The following is a 22,013-nucleotide window of genomic DNA, read 5'->3' as shown; positions in this document are numbered from 1 at the left end:
GCACTTAACAAAGATGTTTGAATAGTATAACCCTCAGTGCTCAGGTCACTTCGTGATTTACCAGCGAAAGAAAGGGGATGAGGGAAGTATTAAAAGCAAGTTTCCAGATCCTGTTACTGTTGTCGCTTGCACGCACAAGGCACGCATACTTTGAAGTCTGTAATCTCTTCTCACAACCCTCTTTTTGAGACAGTACACAGTCGGTTTTTCCCGATATCTGAAAGGAAGGAAGGGAGGGAGGGAGGGAGGAAGGAAGGAAGGAAGGAAGGAAGGAAGGAAGGAGACAGTCCTTCTGAAATGTTATTTTAAGTTTGCTCCAGTCACTTCAGTAGAACTAGAAAGATCTTTGTCCACCATGAAAAACGTTCTCTCTGACAGGAGGCTCACTATGACAGTTGACAACTTAAAAAAGCATCTTCTTGTGACATGTAACCAAGGAAAGTGAGTACCGTGTGGGTTAGTTTATTATTTGTCTATTTTTGTCTCTTTCCACGAATAATAAATGCCTATTTCTCTGCCTATTTTTACTATTTTTAGTGCCTATATGCCTGCCTATTTTAACCAGAATAAATGCCTAAACATCTGGGCTCTAGTGATACCAAACAAAGGTGAGTCAGATGTTAAAACTTTTCAGAGTTTAAGCATTGGATGCCATGTGTGCAGCACTCTTGAGAAAGTTTCGGAGTGGTATATTTTACTCCGTGATAGAACTAACTTCACGAAATTAGGTAGATTTATCATACCAGAATTAAGTTTTATTTCATCTTTTCAATTCTTTACTTTTAGGGTTGCTTATTAGCTGCAGCTGGTTCGCCATTGGGCATTGGATCAGATATAGGTGGATCCATTCGTATGCCTTGTTTCTTCAATGGAATATTTGGCCATAAGCCATCTAAAGGTGAGTTATTACCTGAATTACTATGAATTGATATTCTGGATCATTATGACCTTCTTTGATTACATGGAATGCTTTCTCTTGTATTGTGCAGTAACTATGTTGTATTTAATGAAGCAGCAATGCTAGTAAAGCGTGTGGACTGTATTATGTAAACAAGTAGTTGCATATACACATTTAATTGCATATGCCACCAGAATGTAGATTAAAAAGAAAAGAAACAATGATGATGATACATATTTTGGGTTAAGTATTTTAAGAAATATTCTGTAGTAACTTACGAATAAGATTTTTACAGTTACTGAAATGTAAGAGATGTGACACTAAATGATATCGATTGAAAATTTTTACACATTTTTCATAAATAACTACTAAAAATCAAAAGATAAAAGTTTCGTTAGGTATACTATCTCAACAGAAGTATCTGTACACCCCTTTTCATGAGAAATGTGGCATTTCCTAGCATCCAGAAGTTTCCAGTCCAATGCCATCTTCTCAACTGCTCCATCTGGCTTCCTTAGCGTATACCTAATCCAACACCATTTTCTCATTTCGACCTCTGCGGAGGTGTTGCTTCATTTTAAACAATTCTATTGGCTATTTTGTTACGTGGCCTCCACAGAACGATCTGGAGGCTTCGTATAGCCACAACAAAACAAAATATTTTTGGAGAAATCTATTAATGCTTCATTAATAGATCTTTATTAATTTAGACGAAAAACACGCAGTGGAGGTCCAATTTAATTCAAAGCCAATGATTTGATTGACGATTTTCTCATTATTAAAGGATTACTGTACTGGTCACTAGTTGTAAGCCTCCTTGCGAACCATTAAAGCAGGATTTTGAATGAAGAGGAATATGCATAGGGTCTCATTATAAATCACTAATGTATTTTAACTTCACTTTTAAATGCTGATTTTTATGGAAAGGAAAAAAAAAACTAATTATTATTAGAATATAATATTGTTATTTTATGCAACTTGTGCAAAATTAAATACATACAAAAGGTGTTCGATTTAAGCCATTCTTTTTTTAGGCAGCTCAAATATCGGCCCAGACATGTAGGAGGTATTTATTGGTTTCGCAGGCGGAATCAGGGGTGTGTGTAATGTTCACTGACATTGTCACGTGAATGTTACAGATTTTAGATTTCGTGTGATAATTTTATGTCAAACATGTCAGTCAATCTGTTATGTTAATTATTTATTTTGTTTCGGCGGCTGCAAAAGGGTATCTGTCGGATACAGGAGGAGAGCCATTAATCCTTCCCATTGAAGGCTTAAGGAACCAACCTGGACAAATACCCAATGTCCCATCCCTACCTTCCCGTAGTGCAGCTGTTAGTAAGCATAATTTTACAAGCTGAGCTAAAGGGAGGGGCTACTCATCAATTAGCACTGGTCAGCTTGATGAGTTAATGACTGAATTTGGTATAATTTTCCTCTATCCGATACCTAATAACCTCTTTACCCTTTCCTATCCAGTCCTCTGACTGAATCTTACTTTCTTCGACCCCGATGGCATTAGAGCATTCGAGGCCTAGGGGTTCATTTCCCTTTCCTTTCTCCTCTTTCTACTTTTCTGTTCCTAGTGCTGACCTGCTATGGCACTAAAATCGTCCTCCAGTGGCTTAAGGAGGGAAAGCTGGTGATCAACAAGATCTCCCAGCTAGGTCCAATGGGCCTGTCGACCAACAGCAGGTGTGGTCCTCCAGACATTCTGGGGGTTGTGTGTGAATGAAGTAGCCACCAAAACGTTAAAATATGGTGTTCACTTAAATCGGCTACAACTTGCCATTTTCACCTCAAAGTCTGTGCTTCAGTGGCTGGCCATGATAATATCTTTGAAAAATATTGGAGTGCAAGAGGTCAAATGACTTTATTGTCAAATGCCTGGCATTAGAAAACAACAACAACATTTTGTTTCGGCTTTCTAACGTTTCTTATAATCGCGTTTTTCGTTGGATAGTGTTTTATCAAGTCATTTGTGCTTCTCATATTTTTCTTAATACATAAGTTTCTCCAATACCTCAAATTAATTTGTTTTGTTTAATTCTAAATAAATAATGGACATAATAAGGAGGTGCCTGTAAAGAACAGACAGCTTAGAGTTTTAACACAATTTATTAATTTATTTAAAGATAGTTTGAGTATGTTATTTCTAGCAACATTACCATGAGAACGTCACAACATAGGTAAACCATGAAAAACGTTGAATTAGACTATACATACCAGATCGTCTGTGACATGAGGTCAATGACAACCTTCATGGAGTTGGACATATATTGCTTGCTGGAATGTCTTATATTCACTTTTGCTGTCACGAGTTTGAGATGTGAACCGTGAATGATTACCGAAGGCAGGATTCAAGTTTTTATAGCTACTGCTGTGGAGCATTCTGGTTCATAAGATGTTTCTTCGATTACATATTTCCGTTTTAAAGTAGTAGAATCTAGAATCATCTACTATCAGAGTTCGACATTAAAGAGTATGAAAAGAAGAACTCTCACAGGCAGTCAAGGTGCGAATTAACGGGAAGGATGGGGGGAATTTCCCTCCTGTTGGAAAGTTATCCCCCCCCCTCACAAAATATAGTTGTTTTAATACGAGTATATGTACTTCATAAAGGACAAAGTAAGCAAAGAAAATAATACTTCTGTATTATCATCACCGGCAAGCTGACAATAATCAGTAACTTAGGAATTACACATCTTATCTTAAGCCTGTTCACAGATATAATTATTATTACGATAAAGATGCAAGACAAGCAACTCAGTGCGACCAAGCATTGAACCGTATCGAATGAGGATAATAATAATTTTATGTATGGTATTCTCTATCTAGGATTCTATCCCCACCTCATCAGAAATCTTTATTTGCATCCTGCAGGCAGTCGAAATGTTCATAGAACCTATTACTCCAGCTGAGAGCCATTAACTACCTTGAGAGATCCTTGTATTAGAAATTGTTTCTTTGCTCAAATACATAGTATGAATCAATATATTAATCAGTCAACCTGTTTATATCTATTTATTAAGTCCACACCTGTGGAGTAACGATTAGCGCGTCTGGCCGCGAAACCAGGTGGCCCGGGTTCAATTCCCGGTCGGGAAAAGTTACCTGGTTGAGGTTTTTCCGGGGTTTTCCCTCAATCCAATATGAGCAAATGCTGGGTTACTTTTGGTGCTGGATCCCCGACTCATTTCACCAGCATTATCACCTTCATCTCATTCAGACGCTAAATAACCTAAGATGTTGATGAAGCATCGTAAAATAACCTACTAAAATAAAATCTATTTATTATTTTAGCTATTTTCAGTTATTATTAAAACTAAAATACAAGCACTGCGAGTTAAAGAATTTTAACGACGAAAAGTGTCTATTCTTAGTCATGTTGTGCATGATGCCTAAAACAATTTATGAAAGGCTTCAGTCAGACATCCTGTACATATTTTCTCAAGCTACACGATTTGTAAATGAAGTTAGATGTCTTACTTTTGGAATTATTAACAAGGCTTTTTTATATGCAATCCAAAAAACTAAAGTTTATCTTATTATTTGGATGCATGTCTTTTGAACCAACTATCCCTTATTACAAAACATAAACTCAGGGATATAGAAGTCATCGGATTAATGGTGGGTGCTAGAGGGACCATAACAAAACAATTCGTCTCATTCTGTCATAAATTTGGAGTCCCAACAACAACAACAATTAAGGAAATTTCTATGATAGCTTTGAAGGGTTCGCTGCAGATTTTACGGCAACACTTGTACTTCAATTCAAATTACAGTTGAACTTTCTCATTCTATTTTTTTAACGGTTTTTTATTTTACTGCAAATTTTCATTACTGTAAAACATTATCTACTGTAAATTTCAGTTTGTTGTAAACAAACTTCTTGCAAGACATTTTTAATGTAACATCTTAAATGTTACTGTTTAACATTCTTTGTCTTTGGCAACCTCACCAAGTTGAGGAAGATTAAAAATTATTATTATATAGTCCGAGGAAATAAACTAAACAGCAATATTATCGAAGACCTGATAAGAGAATTGTATTGGTGTGAAAATTAAAAAGTATGTATCATCTGTGTGACTTTTTTTTTTTTGTAATGAAATTAAACTTTTTCTGTGTGTGAATGCTATCTTACTTAAAACAATGGTTTTAGTAAATTTTCATTTGTAATTAATAATGTAATATCGATTTATTTTTAGGAATTGTCTCAAATCATGGTCAACATCCATATCCCCCTGAGGAGCTAGAGGGTTTCTTGGGTATTGGTCCTATGTCCAGATATGCTGTCGACCTGTTACCAACTCTGAGGATCATTGCTGGCAAGAATGTTGACAAGCTCCAGTTGGATAAAAAGGTTGGGAGCAACTTCTTGTTTTGAGTATTTGTTTTCATTTCTACGGTTTTTATAATGTCTACGTTAAAAAAAAAAAAGATTTTTGTTAGCAGGATATGAAAGACTAGTTTGCTTGTGCTGAATTAGCATGTTGCATCTTTACAATTCTATAAAAAAGAAATTGTTTAAGTTTTTACTTATAAATACGAAAAGTCCCTTCCTAAATATATAGAGTGGAAATGATACAAAGTGTCAGTTTAATCCAATTCTGAAAAATTTTTTTATTGTTTTTCCTTATGCAAAAGTAAGATACCCATTTGAGTAAACAATGTGGTTATTTACAAATAGTGTAACTTCTTTCTCATCACCTGTTTCAAGTACTGTATTGAAAATTTTTGAATATGGTATTCAAGTTATGTAAGTAAAGTAAAAAGAAAACTTTCACTTGTATACATTGTTATTGTTGTTAATCTCCTTACTACCAAGTGCTCTTCCTTTTCCTTCTCATCTGATCCCAATATTGGGAACTTTTCAGTGTTAAATCCTGTAAGGAGATTTAACAACGTATGGGCGAATCAAGAAATGCATATAGAGTGTTAGTTGGGAGACCGGAGGGAAAAAGATCTTTGGGGAGGCCGAGACGTAGATGGGAAGATAATATTAAAATGGATTTGAGGGAGGTGGGATATGATGATAGAGACTGGCTTAATCTTGCACAGGATAGGGACCGATGGCGGGCTTATGTGAGGGTGGCAATGAACCTTCGGGTTCCTTAAAAGCCATTTGTAAGTAAGTAAGTAAGTAAGGAGATTTAACAAAGTTTCTCTGATATATAGTATTTATGCTAGTCTTTTTATTGTCATACTCTCTTCTAATAAAATTACTAGAACATTCTGTACGAAAATGCAGTCGAATTTAAATTGTGAAGATAATGTTTGTGCCATACATGTGCTTCGTCTTCTTTCAGTTATAAGTATAAAGCAAACGAAAATATTGTTATATACAGAATGAGTCGTAATTATGTACTATAAAGTACTGCAGACTATTCTATACATCAAAATAAACATATTTTGTCATATAAACATATAGCCGATACTGCATTGTTATCAAGATATTGCAACATTGCGTTATTTCAAAGCTAGTCTACCAATTACCCTGGCTAAAATCGGAACTAAATACTAAATGTCGATCAGCTGCATTTTCAAGAAGTTTTCGCAGAATATTCTCTGACGTTCAAAATCAACCTCTCCTTGCAATTCTTGCACAGGTTGTAGATGGTAGGGGTAGAGTAATGCCTAGTGTACAATTCTCCACACTGACTTCTGAGACATGTGACGTGCAGCTAATTGCCGTGTACTTGTACCTGGTGAATGGTCTACGGAATGCAGAATGTTTTTTTTTTCAGCAGCAGCAGTCCTGCGATTTCGCGGTCTACCGGAATTGTTCATACAGGTGCAAAGTGACCAGTTTCCCTAAGGCGACGTTCCACTGTTACAAATGTTTTTGGAGTTTGTCGTTGGGCAGGAAAATGTTCAGCGTAGATACGAGGAGCAGCAGCAGCAGCAGAATTGTTTCTTACTTCACTGTAAATCAAGATCATATCAATCATTTCGCTGATTGTATATGGTTCCCCCATTCTGTATTAGTGCCAACTGTTATGTTATGCAATTCAGTAATGTAAAAGTAACACTAATCTCAGTTACAATACTCAACATCATGAATAAACAGGACATGGCCTACTATGACTACATCTCTTTTTAAAAAATTAAATTATGGTTTATTTAACAATGCTGTGATATAGTCCATGTTCCCCATTATGAGTATATACTAAGAACACAATGAATTTTTTTTAATCAGTTTTATTGGTTTAATCTTTAGATCTCACAGTAGAACGTCATATATAATTACATTCCATGAAATATTTTTGTTTATATATCATGTTTAATTAATTTTGAAATGTAACAGTGTGTAGTTGAAATCTTATCCGTGTAAATATGTCCAGTTTGAGATATTTGGAATTGAATAATACATTCATATTATACAGTTATTGAAAAAGAAACTACCGGCATGGTTTATACAGACACTTTTCTTAATCCTGTACAATTTCTTGTTTTACGCAAGAAATCTATATTTTGATAGAGTAATAGGCTACATCACATTCGCACATTAATAAATTAATTTTTTTTTTTTTGTAGGTTGATATAAGAAAGATTAAATTCTATTATATGGAAGATGATGGAGGATCTGCTACTGTAAGTCCAGTACATCCAGAAATAAAAAAAGTTCTTCATAAAGCAGTGTTGCATTTGGACAAGGCATATGGCGTGAAGGCTCAAAAGGTAATATGTTTTGTATAGGACAGAGGATAGAGCTTCTGCTACAAATATGCTGATATTAATGCGAAAAGGGTGTAAACGATATAAACTGCCAAAATTATATAGACAATACATGTTATACATGTCGGTATGCTGAACAAAATCTCTACTGAAATTTAATTATTTCTTATAATTTTGTTTTTAATTTATTTGTAAAATGCCATGTTTTTAAGATTGATAGTAGTATAATATTTGTTTACATTTCGACTGAATGTGAATGCCATTGCCAGGGCAAATAGGTAAGAGTAGAGGGGTCGCCTACTCTGTTGGCATGGCTACTCAGCAGAATGATTCGTGCTTTTGAAAAGGACATTAGACATGAATGAGTATCTGTCAGTTTGTATGAATGTTGGATGAACGATTTTAAAACCAAATTTCATAGTAACTGTTTTGTAATTGTGTAATGTAATTTTTATTTGAATGTATTAGAATATAATAACATGGATATATTTTATTTGCCGAATATGATTTAATTATATCATTATTAAGTGTATTAGCAACAACTGACGTAATTTTATATTTAATGATAAGTAACATAATCCCTAAAGTGGGGATCCAGTCTCAATTTAGGACGGAAATCAATATAAATATGAAAAGCAGTTATGAAGGATTTTTATTAAAATCCCGTTTAATATAATTCAGTACTGAGAATGAGTTTGAGTCTTTCATTTGTAAAAATGTAATGTTTCGTACTTAAAAATTTAAATGTTTCATGTTTGTAGATACATATAAGGAAAATGAAGAATTCGGCTCCCATCTGGTTTGCTAAAATGAAGACAAAGAATGGACCTGCATTTTCTGAACACCTTCTGGACTGTAAAGTAAGGATATGTGATTATTATTTTAGCTGTAATATCTGGCGGACTTTAAGATGGAAAAGTGGTGGAGCCCTGTCTTGTTGAAATAAAAACCGTGGTTTATCTTCAAGTAACTGAGGCATCAACCACTGCGTCAGCATGTCCAGATAAGATAGGCCAGTAACAGTGTTTTCAGCAAAAAAGAAGGGTCCATACACTCTATCACATGACACTGTACAAAACACATTAACTTTGGGTGGATCTCGTACGTGTTCTAAAATCACACGAGGATTTTTCGTTCCCCACACTCGAACATTATGCCTGTTTACTTTGCTGCTCAGATGAAAGGTGGCCCCGTCACTGAAAATCAGTTTGTTGCATGTGTCGTCATCCTCTAACAATTGCTGGAATTCAATGCAGAACTCATGGCGCTGATTGTTGTCATCTTGTAACAGGGCTTGATGCAGTTGTAAACAGTATGGTTTCATTTTCAGACGTTTACGCAGCACTTTCCACACTGTTCACTGTGGTATACCAAGCCCTCTTGCTTCCCTGTACAGTCGATTTCCGCGGACTTCACACATGTGCTTCCCTTACGTGCTCAACAATTTCGTCAGGGACAGACTGGCGTCCGATGGATTTTTTTTTTTTACAGAGACATCCTGTGGCTGTAAATTTCGAATGCCAATCATGTATTGTGTTTTTATTTGGTGGTTTCTTATGATATCGTGTGCGGAAATGTCTTTGTACAGTGGTTACTGATATTGTTGTGTGGAATTCAAGTACGCAATATGTGCGCTCTTCTCCTGTTGCCGCCATTTCTCATACCTAGCCGCCTAGCGGTCACACAGTGTACTGAGATACTTAAACGAAACTTGGAGATTGTCTCTTTTCATTGGTATATGTTTCAATATTGTAGGCTTCATATTTTTCATAATACATGACAATGAAATCGCTTAAATCATTTGTGCTAGCCCTGTATGTTGAAAAGTCATTAATAATATACTTATTGCATCTTTCAGGGCTCGGTGAATGTATATTGGGAATTGTTGAAATGGCATATAGGAATGTCCAACCATACCTTTACTGGCCTTATAACAGCACTAATTGAGAACTGGGGCATAAAGTACGGAAGTGAACATCACAGCTACCTGGTAGACCAATGCAGTCAGCTTTATCAAGAATTGGAGGTAAAGTCTGTTGCTTTATATGTTAATCATTTGCTACAACTGCTGTAGCAAGACAAATAATATTAAATATATATTTCCTTCTTAGGTATGTTGTTCTTTTCCAGACCTTCCATGTGTGGTCAACAAAGATTTTTCTGAACTCCATTAATCTCGCAGCATTAAGAATTTTATTTGTGAGCTCAAGCAATATCATACAAGACTAATTATCCTCAATGAGAGAATGATAACAAGGAAGAAGTTTCTTCATCCCCCTCCTTCCATGAACAAGAAGCAGCTAGTAAATGTTTTCTAGAACTGTTTTGTTTAAGAACAGCATTCTCTTAAAATCCATGGTTATGTCTTACTTACTTACTTGTGGCTTTTAAGGAACCCGCAGGTTCATTGCCTCCCTCACATAAGCCTGCTATCGGTCCCTATCCTGAGCAAGATTAATCCAGTCTCTACCATCATATCACACCTCTCTCAAATCCATTTTAATATTATCCTTCCATCTACATCTTGACCTTCCCAAAGATCTTTTTCCCTTCGGCCTCCCGACTAACACTCTATATGCATTTCTGGATTCGTCCATACGTGCTACATGCCCTCCCTTCTCAAAAGTCTGGATTTAATGTTCCTAATTATGTCAGATGAAGAATACAATACATGCAGTTCTGTGTTGTATAACTTTCTCCATTCTCCTGTAACTTCATCCCTCTTAGTCCCAAATATTTTCCTAAGTACCTTATTCTCAAATACCTTTAACCTCTGTTTCTCTCTCAAAATGAGAGTCCAAGTTTCGCAATCATACAGAAAAACTGGTAATAGAACTGTTTTATAAATTCTAACTTTCAGCTTTTTTGAGAGCAGATTGGATGGCAAAAGCTTCTCAGCCGAATAATAACGGGCATTTTTCATATTTATTCTGCATTTAATTTCCTCCTGAGTGTCATTTATATTTGTTACTGTTGCTCCAAGATATGTATTTGAATTTTTCCACCTCTTCAAAGGATAAATTTCCGATTTTTATATTTCCAATTCGTACAATGTTCTGGTCACGAGACATAATCATATACTCTGTCTTTTCGGAATTTACTTCCAAATCTATCTCTTTACTTGCTTCAAGTAAAATTCCCGTTTTCTTTAATAGTTTGTGGATTTTCTCCTAACATTCACGTCATCTACATAGAGAAGCAACTGATGTAACCCATTCAGTTCCAAACCCTCTCTGTTTTCCTGGACTTTCCTAATGGCATACTCTAGAGCAAAGTTAAAAAGTAAAGGTGATAGTGCATCGCCTTACTTTAGACCACAGTGAATTGGAAAAGCATCAGATAGAAACTGGCCTATACGGGACTCTGCTGCATATTTCACTGAGACACATTTTAATTAATCAAACTAGTTTCTTGGGAATACAGAATTCAATAAGAATATTATATAAAACTTCTCTCTTAACCGAGTTATATGCCTTTTTGAAATCTATGAGTAACTGATGTACTGTACTCTTATAGTCCCATGTATAACATAGAATTTATGGCTGAGCTCCAAGGCAGCAAACTTCCTTGGTACAGGGATATAAAAGCTACGATATGATAAATCTGAATTCAGAGAGTGAATATGTTAAGTAGCAGCATAGGCCTATATGTGTTTTTGTATTAATAAAATATATTGATACATAGATCATTCGAAAATTAGTGGCAACACTGCTAGTATTCAGCTCCCCTAGCGGTGACTAATGTAAGCTGATAATATAAGGTGGAATGGTGCCTGATATGTGTTATCTGTAAGTTGTAAGGTAATAATCTCATTTATACTCTATATGTGGTGACTGTAATAATAAGGCCAAACAAATGTAAACAAGAGCAGGACCTATCCTAAGTTATATTTATTGTTGTTTATTATTATGAAGGTGTATAAATCACCCATTCTATTCCAATTAGAATGCGTGTGGATACTAAATATTACAGTTACTTTTTGGAACACATTTACGAACAGCATTGCATCAGAAATTTCGAAATCTCTTGAATATCCACCCCACTATGCTTTATGATGGTGCTCGTCACGTGGCTGCATAGTTAGTTCATTTACTTGAGCATACTCCTTATTCTCTGAATATGAGTCCCAGCGACTATGACCTTTTCCCTAAGATGAAAGAACCACTGAGAGGGGTACACTTTACAAATTATCTGCTGTCAAAAAATCTGAAAGTTAGAATTTATAAAACAGTTCTATTACCAGTTTTTCTGTATGGTTGTGAAACTTGGACTCTCACTTTGAGAGAGGAACAGAGATTAAAGGTATTTGAGAATAAGTTTTTAGAAAAATATTTGGGGCTAACAGGGATAGTTACAGGAGAATGGAGAAAGTTACATAACACAGAACTGCACGCATTGTATTCTTCACCTGACATAATTAGGAACATTAAATCTAGACGTTTGAGATGGGCAGGGCATGTAGCATGTATGGGCGAATCCAGAAATGCATATACTGTAGAGTGTTAGTTGGGAGACTGGAGGGAAAAAGATCTTTGGGGAGGCCGAGACGTAGATGGGAGGATAATATTAAAATGGATTTGAGGGAGGTGGGATATGATGATAGAGACTGGATTAATCTTGCACAGGATAGGGACCGATGGCGGGCTTAAGTGAGGGCGGCAATGAAGCTGCGGGTTCCCTAAAAGCCATTTGTAAGTAAGTAAGAGGTGGAAAAATTCAAATACATATCTTGGAGCAACAGTAACAATATAAATGACACTCAGGTGGAAATTAAATGCAGAATAAATATGGGAAATGCGTGTTATTATTCGGATGAGTAGCTTTTGTCTCTAAAATTCTGGAAGTTAGAATTTATAATAGTTATATTACCAGATGTTCTGTATGATTATGAAACTTGGACTCTCAATTTGAGAGAGGAACAAAGATTAAGGGTGTGTGAGAATAAGGTTGTTAGGGAAATATATGGAGCTAAGAGCGATGAAGTTACAGGAGAATGGAGAAAGTTACACAACACAGAACTGCACGCATTGTATTCTTCACTTTACATAATTAGAAACATTAATTCCAGACGTTTGAGATGAGTAGGTCATGTAGCAAATATGGGCGAATTCAGAAATGCATATAGAGTGTTAGTTGGGAGGCCAGGTCGTAGATGGGAGGACAATATTAAAATGGATTTGAGGGTGGTGGGGTACGATGATAGAGACTGGATTAATCTTGCACAGGATAGGGGCCGATGGTGGGCTTATGTGAGGGCGGCAATGAACCTCCTGGTTCCTTAAAAGCCATTTGTAAGTAAGTAAGTATTACAACAGCTGTAGAGCAATCAATTAGAAGCTTAGACCAAAGCGACACTGTGGATAGCATCCATTGCCTTCCAGAGATGTGGCGATGGGTACATGACACTGGAAGAGATTACTTTTAAGAACTGTAAGTATGTCAGTTGTGAATATGCAAGTTTTTGTTCTTAATTAAAGTGTTGCCACTAATTTTCGAATGACTCCTATATTTTCATGGCTTGTTTTCTTAACAGCTCACGGAGGTCGAATTCCGAATAGCCCTTGTATATAGGTTGGTACGAAAGTGATGCCTCCTCCTTTTTTTTTTTTTTTCTTTCAGACCTGGAGAGCCATAATATCGCGAATTTCATTTACGAGTAGTGACCTAGTGACCACAAAATGTCTCTTGTTTCACTATACAGAGCGAAAATGCGATAATTCACATGAAAGTGAAATGGTAGCTGTTCAGAATGGTGGATGTTTCAGTATTTATATAAAACAAAGGGCTGCAATTGAATTCCTCATTGTGGAGAAAATTAGTCCATTGAAATCCATACTCGTCCAAGATATGTACTGTAGACATCAGTACAGTTAGATGCTGGATGAGACACTTCAGGAGCAGAGAAGCAGAGCCTTGAAGTGGACTGCCAGCAACGACAGTGACAGAAAGCAAGGGTCAAATCGACAGATATCAAAGTAGATCGTTATATCAAAACACTTGAAATGTGTCATACAGTAAGCATCGGAAAACCAGTTTTAATTTAAATAACCATCATTAAGATCTTAGTTACAGAAAGATTTTCGCTTGGTGGTTACCGAAAATGATGACAGATGAGCAGAAACAGGCCTGGGAAGATATTTCTTTGAAGCTCCTGGAGCATTACGCAAATGAGGGGAATGTCTTTGTGTCATGAATCATTACAAGGGACGAAATCTGGTCCACCATTATGAACTGAAAAAGTTTTTCTGCTGATCTTTGGAATCCCAATAAGGATTTTTACCAGGATGGAATATGTGTCTTGGTCATAGGTGGCGCAGGTGCGTAAAAATTGACGACTTCATCGAAAAGTAACAGGTTGTTTATGAAAGATATAGGAATATTTCACTTAAAATATCAACATACCAGCAATTAAAGTTCCTGAGAAAAAAATTAGGACGACAAACTTTGTATTGGTGTAATAGAATGGAGAAGAGGAGGACTAGTAACAGCATTTGACAGATTAAATTGATCACAGACAACATATTGGAACACGTTAAATCATTTAAATATTTCGAATATATCCTAATGTATCTTGAAGAATGTGTTTTAATACTCAAAATTATTACATATTCCTCAGAATTATTTCTCTTTCCTACACTATAACACATGTACTGCATTATATTTTGTTGTGGTATTATTAGAACTTAATTCCTTGTGAAATGTTGTTACTGTATTGTTTATAGGAAATACTAGGAAATGATGGTGTACTGCTGTATCCAACACATCCAACTCCAGCACCATTCCACAACGAACCACTGGTGAAGCCATTTAACTTCTCTTACACCGGTATATTCAATGTTCTGGAATTGCCAGCTACACACTGTCCCATGGGCCTGAGTTCACAAGGTCTTCCTATTGGATTTCAGGTACAGAGTTAATCTTCAGTGGTCAGTATCAAGAAAATCATTCATTCATAGTTTTCTGCCTATGGACAGGTCTTTCACTGCAAACTCAGCATCCTCCAATCTTTCCTGTTTTCTACTTTCATCTTAGTCGCTGCATATAATCCATATATCTTAATGTCTTCTATCATCTGATATCTTCAACTGTCCTTACTCTTCTCCCATTTTATCATTCCTTCCAGTGCATCCTTCAATAGGCTGTTTCTTCTCAGCAGTGACCCAGTCAATTCTTTTTTCTCTCTCCCTGATTAGTTTCAGCATCATTCTTTCTTCGCTCTGGTTTTAAATATAAGATCATTGAAAATTCACTTCAAACTTTACAGTGTTATAAATATTACATATTTGAGGTAGAAATACACACACGCACACACACATTAATAGTATTGTGTAACAAATACCCTATAAAACCTTCAACTTAGTTTATTATTTAACTAGCAGTACCCATGCGCTCCACTGCACTTGTTAAAAATAAATATAAAGTAATTACATAATTAAAATAGGACAATCCATGTTGAATCTTTCGTACACTACTTTTAACACTTGAATATAAATAATTGATTAAATGGCGATCTTACTCGTGTTAATTGTGTAAGCATGTGCGGCTTACAGCTGTTTCGTTGTTTCTTCACACCATCCTCAGAGCCTACTAGATCTCGGCGCCATCTCGAACTTTGCTGCCTGTTGTGTGGATGTGTTCGATTGTTGAAAAGTGTTGAAATGTGATGTCAAATAGTGTGTGTGTTCTGAAATTGATCTGTGTGTTGAGAATTTGATCAGGGTATGTTTTGGTGTGTCTGTATATTTCATATTGTTCTAGTGTGTTGAGTTTTTGGTTTTTGGGTTGTATGTGTAGGATTTCCATGTCTGTATTTATGTTAAGGTATGTGTGGTTAGCATTAGTTATGTGTTCGGCATATGTAGATGTATTGTGTCCTCACATGCAATAGTTGCGACAGTTTCTACATTGGACAGACAGGCAGATCATTCCAAACTCGATACAAAGAACACATTAAAGCAATAACCAGAGGACACAATACATCTACATATGCCGAACAAATAACTAATGCTAACCACACATAGCGTTACATAAATACAGACATGGAAATTCTACACATACAACCCAAAAACCAAAAACTCAACACACTAGAACAATATGAAATATACAGACACGCCAAAACACACCCTGATCAAATTCTCAACACACAGATCAATTTCAGAACACACACACTATTTGACACCACATTTCAACACTTTTCAACAATCGAACGCACCCACACAACAGCAGCGAAGTTCGAGATGAAGTTGAGATCTAGTAGGCTCTAAGGATGGTGTGAAGAAACACCGAAACAGCTGTAAGCCGCACATGCTTACACAATTAACACGAGTAAGATCGCCACTTAATCAATTATTTAAAATAGGACATTTGGTCCAAGGAACATTCGTGTTTGATAGAAGGCTAAATCGTTCAATATGTTACTTAATTTAAATTGTATTTAAATAATTAAAATGCGATCATTTTGGTCCAGAGACCACTTCACTGCACTTCTTAGAATTAAATATTGACAAATCTAAATACAGTTTTGTAATTACTTAGTGAATAATAGCTTTTTGTATGTTGTAAATCGTTTGTTCCTGAATCATTTTGAAAGTTGTATTTAAAACTATGAATTTAACTGTTATTATTATGCAATACTTTCTGGAGTTGTTCAGTCAACTCTACTTTTAAGATTGATACTATCCCGGTCGGGGCATGTTGCCTGGTTGAGGTTTTGTCCCTCAACCCAATATGAGCAAATGCTGAGTAACTATCGGTGCTGGAACCCGGACTCATTTCATCAGCATTATCACCTTCATCTCATTCAGACGCTATATAACCTGTTGATACAGCGTCGTAAAATAACTTATTAAAAAAAGGTAAAAAAATTTTTATTATATCAGACCTAATAGACAATTGGTCAGCATCTGAAATGAATATACTTGTGAGAACTGAAGGCTGTTACCATCAGCTGGAAGAAGCTTTCCAATTAAATGATAAGCCTATGCTTCAGATTTAAATGATGGCGTAGAATTGACTTTATGTATTTTTTTGCACCAAATGATGCCACTTGAAATAAGATGTTGTACTGTCTTATATTAACTAAATTCAATATCTCACTTTCTAGTTACAGACAAACATATCGAGGTCTACCTCAGGGCGCTGTCCTCAGCACAACTTTATTCAATATTTATATAAATGACTTACCCTCCCTATTAGAGGAATCAAACATGAAAACAGCAATATTTGCAGATGATATAGTTTTGTGGACTTCCAGATCTTACAGACATAGAGACAAAATTCAAAATTCTGCTCTTAAAGCTCTAAATCAACTACATGAATGGAATACATCAAATTTAATGACAATCAATTTAAGCAAAAGTAACTACCAAATATTTTCACTTGGTAAAAAAGAAAGAGAATTCAATATCCAATACAATGGCCAACACCTTCCTAGGACTTATGAATCCAAATATCTTGGAGTTATTTTCGATAGTAAGTTAACATGGAGCAACCATTTGAAATACATTTCTGAAAAAGCTCGTAAAAGATTCTCCCTTCTAAAAAGATTAGCAGGAAAGAAATGGGGATGCTCTAGGAATACTTTGAAAACTACATACAAAATGTTTATACAGCCAGTGCTGACATACTGCGGAGAAATTTTAATTACTTCACCTTTCATAAACGACATAGAATATGTTCAAAACCAAGCTCTCAGACTCATTACTGGTGGAATCAAAACAACTCCAATAGATTCTATGAGATTTCTCACTAATATTAACAGCATCAAAATGACAATAGAAGAAAAAGCACTGATTCAATATGAAAAACTTATTAGATTACCAGGAAACAATTGGCATTCATACAGTCCTCTCCGTAGATTGAAAACTCAAAAAAGTTTCATATCCATTGTTCAAGAATTAAAACAGAAAATCAATATCCCGAATTTAAAAGAAAACTTACAAATTAAACCAAACCCTTTAACTCTATTAAATATAGAATATAATCTAAATTTAACAGAAGAAATACTGAAATCAGAAGTAAACACTGAAATACTGAAACAATTGTCTTTAGAGACAATTAATATTAGGTACCCTCCACAAAACTGCCTTCATTTATACACCGACGGATCCTTGATCTCCAGAGAACAAGGTGCCGGTGCAGGTGTTACGTGCTGTCTCTTCTCACTTTATAGATCTCTTGGATATGGAACAACAAGTTTTGATGGTGAAATCATTGCAATAAGTGAATGTCTCAGGAACCTTCTATGCCACATCAATAAATTTAGGAATGCAGTTATGTTGTCAGACTCCAAAGCAGCTATTCTATCAATCGTCTCTAAACACATACCTTCATCTCGAACAGCAGAAATAACTAAAATGCTCTCTCAATTAATATCACTCAATAAAAGAATTGTATTCCAATGGATACCATCCCATTGTGGAATCCTGGGAAACGAGAATGCGGATGCTTTAGCAAAGAAGGGCAGCACTGCTACTTACAGACCTGTTACTAAATCTACGTATTACTCTGTGAAAAAATTTATTAAATCTACATACTTAGACTTCAACAAACAAAATTTGATAACTCAGTCCCAAGGGAAAAAATGGAACTCTCTGCATCAAAATCCACAGTTAATTCCCGATTTACCACGAAAATCGTCTGTAGCTGCATTTAGATTGGCAACAGGCCATGATTGTTTGGCCAAACACCTGCATAGAATTGGAATATATCAGTCCCCTAACTGCCCATTGTGCAACTCAAACCAAGAAATGGATTCGAAACACCTCAAAATCTGTGCTTCAGTGGCTGATTGTGATAATATTTTTGAAAATATTGGAGTGCAAGAGGTCAAATGACTTTATTGTCAAACGCCTGGCATTACAAAACAACAACTGTCTTATATTATACTATATTACTTAAAAATTGTGTTGATAACGGATGTATTCAGATGAGTAAGTTTTTAATTTGTTGTGGAGGCTCTTCAATCTCAGCAGTAACAACTTTTACAACAGTACAACATAATCTGCTTGGCCCATTACCCAATTTTTTTGCATTGCATAGTTTATTCATTTTATCTATTTTAACACGATTCAATTGAGCATAATTAAAATTTGGATTATAAAATAATGGAATGCTAAGCTAATGTACTATTACTGGATACTAAATCAATACACTTGCGTTGTTCATTAATCCTCTGAGATCAAAATGAATGTAGAACATAAACATTATTTTAAGAAATACAGGAATTGAATATACGGAATAGCTTATCAAGTTTTCTGTGTATAAGAAGCTATTTTAATCTTACCTTCCTCGATTCACTCAGAAGTTACTGTAATAACATTATAGCATTATGTCCATCTAGAGAAACTACAGTTTCCAATGATGAAATAATAATTATACAAATCAGTTAATTAGCTTCTGAGGTTACTTCATACAAACACAGAAACATTCTCTGTATGTTAATAGCTTCAGTTTGTTGTTGTCCAAGGCCCCTTATAGACGAAGTCATTTGTTTTTATTTCATTACATCCCGTTAGGTGGTGAGAAAAAAAAAGGCGTTGTTATTTTAAAACTCATTTATCTCATTAAATATCAGTACTATCAAAATTTTGCATAGAATAAAACTTATCGGAAATTATTTTTTAAAAAACTTTTGTTACGTAACATTTTTCATGAAAATCAATAATAAGGGAGATATTTCGATTTATTTAATTCAGGCCCCCTTATACCCACCTTTTAAATAACGTATTTTAAATGTCATATATTCTAAAATCTAAGTTATATATTCCAATTTTCATATAAATTCGTTCAGTCATTATCGCGTGAAAAGGTAACAAATATCCAGACAGACAGACATTAAAAAAAAAAAAAAACTATTTTCGGTTTCAGGATGGTTAATTATACAATGTTGACACCAATTATTTTTGGAAAAGCGAAAATTACCAGAAAAATTTCGGTTACAGATTTATTATTAGTGTTTACACCTGTCGAGTAACGGCTAGCGCATCTGGCCGCGAAACCAGGTGGCCCGGGCTCGATTCCCAGTCGGGGCAAGTTATTTGATTGTGGTTTTTTCCGGGGTTTTCCCTCAACCTAACAAGAGCAAATGCTGGGTAACTTTAGGTGCTGGACTTCGGACTCATTTCACCGGCATTATCACCATCTCATTCAGATGCTAAATAACCTGAGATGTTGATAAAGCGTCGTAAAATAACCTACTAAAAAAATTTTTATTATTACAGATTATACGTAAGAATAAATAACAAGTAATTAAGATTTTATATTTTGATTGCAAAATCCTTATTCATTTTTGAGTAGATGTAGATTCATTTTCCGGGCTGAGAGGCCGTGGTCTATTAGTTGGTTTTATACCAGACGTTTCGTCTGCAACTGCGGCAGACATCTTCAGTGGAGTGGTATCCGAGGTCGCAAGACTCTTCTCGGCGTACCTGAGGCAACTGATCCTGTGTCTGGTTGTGCGGGCGTATTTATAGTGCGGCTCGCGGGCCGAGGCCTGTTGTCGCTGCGGTCCGCGCCGCTTTGTTCGCTGCTCCCGTTCTGGGTTCCGTCCTTTTGTTGTAGTGGCTTCTTATCTGTTCTGTTTAGGACCGGGTACCAACACTTGTTTAGCTTTACGCCTTCTTCCTTGCGATTAAAGTTGTTGTTATATTTATGTATTTCGATCGCTTCTCTATGTAGACGGGGGAAGAAGTGCGTCGTCGTGCTCAAGATGTCCGTGTCCTTGAATCTTATGTTGTGATCGCCCTCTTGATAGGCATGTGCTGCCACTGCCGATTTGTCGATCTGTCCTAGGCGGCAATTCCTATTATGTTCTGTCAGTCTCGTCCTGACGCTTCGCTGTGTAGTACCGATGTAGACCTTCCCGCACGAACACGGAATCCTGTAAACTCCGGCGGACAGCAGCTTGTCTCGTTTGTCCTTGGATGACCTCAGCATGTTCCGGATTTGCTTGGTCGGCAGGAAGGTCGTTTCCACATCATGACGCTTCAGCACCCTGCTGATACGGTCCGTCACATTCCTTAAGTAGGGTAGGAAGACCGTGCCCTTCTTAGTCGCTCGTTCCTGTGACCGCATCGACGGTGTTACCCTGGGGCGCATGGCTCTCTTTATCTCCGGCCTTGAGTAGCCATTGGCCATGAGTGCTGTCGATACATGGCTCAGCTCCCGTTGTATGTGTCGTGGCTCGGCTACCCGCCTGGCCCTGTTGATCAGGGTTTTCATCATGGCCCGTTTCTGGCCGGGATGATGATTCGAGGTCTTATGCAGATATCTGTCTGTGTGGGTCGGCTTCCGGCACAGACAGATATCTGCATAAGACCTCGAATCATCATCCCGGCCAGAAACGGGCCATGATGAAAACCCTGATCAACAGGGCCAGGCGGGTAGCCGAGCCACGACACATACAACGGGAGCTGAGCCATGTATCGACAGCACTCATGGCCAATGGCTACTCAAGGCCGGAGATAAAGAGAGCCATGCGCCCCAGGGTAACACCGTCGATGCGGTCACAGGAACGAGCGACTAAGAAGGGCACGGTCTTCCTACCCTACTTAAGGAATGTGACGGACCGTATCAGCAGGGTGCTGAAGCGTCATGATGTGGAAACGACCTTCCTGCCGACCAAGCAAATCCGGAACATGCTGAGGTCATCCAAGGACAAACGAGACAAGCTGCTGTCCGCCGGAGTTTACAGGATTCCGTGTTCGTGCGGGAAGGTCTACATCGGTACTACACAGCGAAGCGTCAGGACGAGACTGACAGAACATAATAGGAATTGCCGCCTAGGACAGATCGACAAATCGGCAGTGGCAGCACATGCCTATCAAGAGGGCGATCACAACATAAGATTCAAGGACACGGACATCTTGAGCACGACGACGCACTTCTTCCCCCTTCTACATAGAGAAGCGATCGAAATACATAAATATAACAACAACTTTAATCGCAAGGAAGAAGGCGTAAAGCTAAACAAGTGTTGGTACCCGGTCCTAAACAGAACAGATAAGAAGCCACTACAACAAAAGGACGGAACCCAGAACGGGAGCAGCGAACAAAGCGGCGCGGACCGCAGCGACAACAGGCCTCGGCCCGCGAGCCGCACTATAAATACGCCCGCACAACCAGACACAGGATCAGTTGCCTCAGGTACGCCGAGAAGAGTCTTGCGACCTCGGATACCACTCCACTGAAGATGTCTGCCGCAGTTGCAGACGAAACGTCTGGTATAAAACCAACTAATAGACCACGGCCTCTCAGCCCGGAAAATGAATCTACATCTATAGAATCCGGCCGTGAAAGCCTACACTGCAACATTTTTGAGTAGTTTAGTTAATGCCATGTCAGTTACCAGTGCTACTCAATTTTTTGGTAATGTTTTATACAAGCTTTAATTTCTAAAACTTACAGTTAGTACGAGCAGCTAATTATTTGTATT

The 22,013-nt window shown here is 36.9% G+C and overlaps 1 protein-coding gene across 2 annotated transcripts in view; it reads left to right on the top strand.

Annotated features, from left to right (window-relative positions):
- Positions 1-22,013, top strand: part of LOC138709655 (fatty-acid amide hydrolase 2-B-like) — a 69,337-nt gene that overhangs the window by 42,726 nt on the left and 4,598 nt on the right. The window contains exons 5-10 of one of the 2 annotated variants that reach the window (XM_069840588.1): positions 787-898; positions 5,110-5,264; positions 7,439-7,582; positions 8,341-8,439; positions 9,438-9,605; positions 14,302-14,484. In XM_069840588.1, the coding sequence (XP_069696689.1) occupies positions 787-898; positions 5,110-5,264; positions 7,439-7,582; positions 8,341-8,439; positions 9,438-9,605; positions 14,302-14,484 (861 nt within the window). Of the gene's footprint in view, positions 1-786; positions 899-5,109; positions 5,265-7,438; positions 7,583-8,340; positions 8,440-9,437; positions 9,606-9,709; positions 9,981-14,301; positions 14,485-22,013 lie in introns of those variants that run through there. The other variant, XM_069840589.1, reaches the window with a different exon arrangement.

The sequence above is a fragment of the Periplaneta americana genome, chromosome 11 (genome assembly GCF_040183065.1).
Source record: "Periplaneta americana isolate PAMFEO1 chromosome 11, P.americana_PAMFEO1_priV1, whole genome shotgun sequence".
Taxonomy (NCBI): Eukaryota; Metazoa; Arthropoda; class Insecta; order Blattodea; family Blattidae; genus Periplaneta; species Periplaneta americana.
The sequence above is the reverse complement of the archived record's forward strand: the minus strand, read 5'-3'. Positions and strand labels throughout refer to the sequence as shown.